The sequence below is a fragment of the Pinus tabuliformis genome, chromosome 1_2 (assembly GCF_031772625.1).
Source record: "Pinus tabuliformis cultivar Carrire ecotype Pingquan chromosome 1_2, CPIR1, whole genome shotgun sequence".
NCBI lineage: Eukaryota > Viridiplantae > Streptophyta > Pinopsida > Pinales > Pinaceae > Pinus > Pinus tabuliformis.
Genome location: NC_142298.1, coordinates 870,136,738 through 870,139,166, shown reverse-complemented (window position 1 = coordinate 870,139,166; position 2,429 = coordinate 870,136,738). Strand labels below are relative to the sequence as shown.

The 2,429-nt window shown below is 42.6% G+C and overlaps 1 protein-coding gene across 1 annotated transcript; it reads left to right on the top strand.

Moving 5' to 3' along the window:
- The first annotated feature begins 280 nt into the window (after positions 1-280).
- Positions 281-1,069, top strand: LOC149208705 (uncharacterized). The gene has a single exon (XM_089398405.1). It carries the CDS (start codon positions 281-283, stop codon positions 1,067-1,069), a length of 789 nt encoding a protein of 262 aa, XP_089254531.1.
- Positions 1,070-2,429: the final 1,360 nt, after the last annotated feature.

The following is a 2,429-nucleotide window of genomic DNA, read 5'->3' as shown; positions in this document are numbered from 1 at the left end:
TCCATCCCTCACCCCCTCACATCTCTCAACCCTCCCCTGATACCCCCTCCACTAGGATTACTAGAAGCTCTTCAAAGGAACATGGAGCGCCCAGTGATATCCCAAAAAAAAATGGGCCTGGCAGAAAATCGGCCAAACAACAGAGAGAAGAAAATACTCAGAAAGACATCGCCATGGGCTCTCAGACTCCTATAGAATCCTTCATTCTGGGACACTTGGATAAAGAAAATAAAAACAGAGGCAAAGAGAGGCGAGCACCTCTCCATGTAACCAGTAAAACATGATGAAAATACTATCCTGGAACAGTAGGGAATTAGGGTACCCCTCCAAGATAGTAGCCCTCAAGGACTTAATCCAAAGTGAAAACCCTGAAATCGTTCTTATCCAAGAAACAAAGCAAGATCAATCAGAAATTAATAGAGTCATAAGACAGCAAAAGCGTTACAGTGGATGTGCAAGCGAAGCAAGAGGAGCCTCAGGCGGCATTCTAACTATGTGGGATAATGATGAATGGAGCTGCAACTCCACCAGGATACATCAGAACTGGATCCGAGCCAATCTAGAAAGCAAGATAGATGGATCAATGGTAACAATTTACAACATATATGCTCCGAATCAGTACAGAGAGAAAGAAGTGTGTTGGAACACTTTGGAAGCAAGTATAGAAGAAGAGCAGGACAACAATCTCATTATAGCAGGAGATTTAAATCTGGTATTGCATGCTAACGAAAAAAGAGGGGGGAATTTCACCCCTGATCCTTTCAGAAATCGACTTGAGAGCATTATGCAGGAGCAAGATCTTGTTGATATCAGGCCCAAGAACCGTAGGTACACCTGGAGTAACAGAAGAATAGGATTCGGCAATATCATGGAGCGTCTTGACAGGTTCCTCATAAGTATAGCTTATCTGTCCACCTTCACTATTGGTCAGCCAAATATTCTCAATATTTCTGCCTCTGATCACTATCCAATAACACTCACTCTTCATAGTCAATGTCAGCTAGGACCTCTTCCTTTCAAATACTGTTCCATTTGGAACCATACCCCTGCAGCAAAAGACGCGGTGTGACAGGCCTGGATCCAACACGTAGAAGGCTCCCCAACTTATATTTTCGAGACAAAATTAAAGCGAGTAAGACAGGCTCTAAAAAATTGGGCAAAGAACAATTACCAAGAGCCCGAGCTGAGCAAAAAGAAAATTAAGCAAGACCTAGAGGAAGTGCAGCAAAGCATTGAAGCCTTCGGGCTATCCCAGCAAGCCAAAGAGAACGAAACAAGACTATACTCTCAGCTGAGGCAAACTATAAGGGATGAAGAAACAAAATGGAGATTGAAGTCAAGGCAGCTCTAGCTGCAGGAGGGAGATAAAAATACTTCTTATTTTCATAAGCAGGCTACAGTTCGAAAGGCCAGAAATACTGTGAGCACAATTAAAGACAATGAAGGGAACAACTACAATACTCAGGATTCTATAAAGGAAGTAGCCACCCAGCACTTCAAAAACCTCCTGACTGAGGATAAAGGTGAGGAGGATTACTCAAGTTTGTTACAGCACCTGTTCAAAGGAGTCACACAAGAAATGAACAGCAGTCTCCAGAAAGAAGTAGAAGAAGAAGAAATCCAAAAAACAATTTGGAGTCTACACCCAGATAAAGCTCCAGGACCTGATGGGTTTCCAATCAGCTTTTACAGAGAGTATTGGAAAATGATCAAAAAAGATCTATTAAAGATGATACACTGGGTCTTAAAGAAAGGCAAAATGGGAGGATTTACCAACTCTACCTACCTAGCCTTAATTCCAAAAGAGAATAGACCTTCCTCTTTCTCAAGATTTCAGCCAATATCTTTATGCAACTCAACATACAAAATAATGACAAAAATTCTGTCAACCAGGCTCAAGCCTCACCTCTCTTCCTTGATCTCAGAAAACCAAGGGGGCTTTCTCCCCAATAGGCACATTTCTGACTCTATCCTTCTTGTGCAAGAGGCCATCCACTCAAGCATAAGCATAAAGGAGAAAGGGTTTGTCCTAAAGCTGGATCTTGCCAATGCTTTTGATAGGGTTAGGCATTCCTTCCTGTTTGCTGTCCTTCACAAAATGGGATTTGATTTCTCCTTCATCACAATGATCAAAGCTTGTATATCGGACCCCTGGATCTCCCCTCTGATCAACGGGAGGCCGTGTGCTGCATTCCAATCCTCTCGAGGCCTTAGGCAAGGCTGTCCCCTGTCTCCTTATTTGTTTATCCTAATGGCCGAGTCACTTAGTCAAACCCTGGACTTCAATCAGAGAATAGGTCTAATCACTGGCATCAAATTTGAGCAAGGAACAAAGAACATCAATCACTCTCAATTTGCAGATGATACCCTCCTAATAGGAGGAGCGTCCATCACTATAACAAGGCGCTTTAAGAAGATCTTAGATGAAT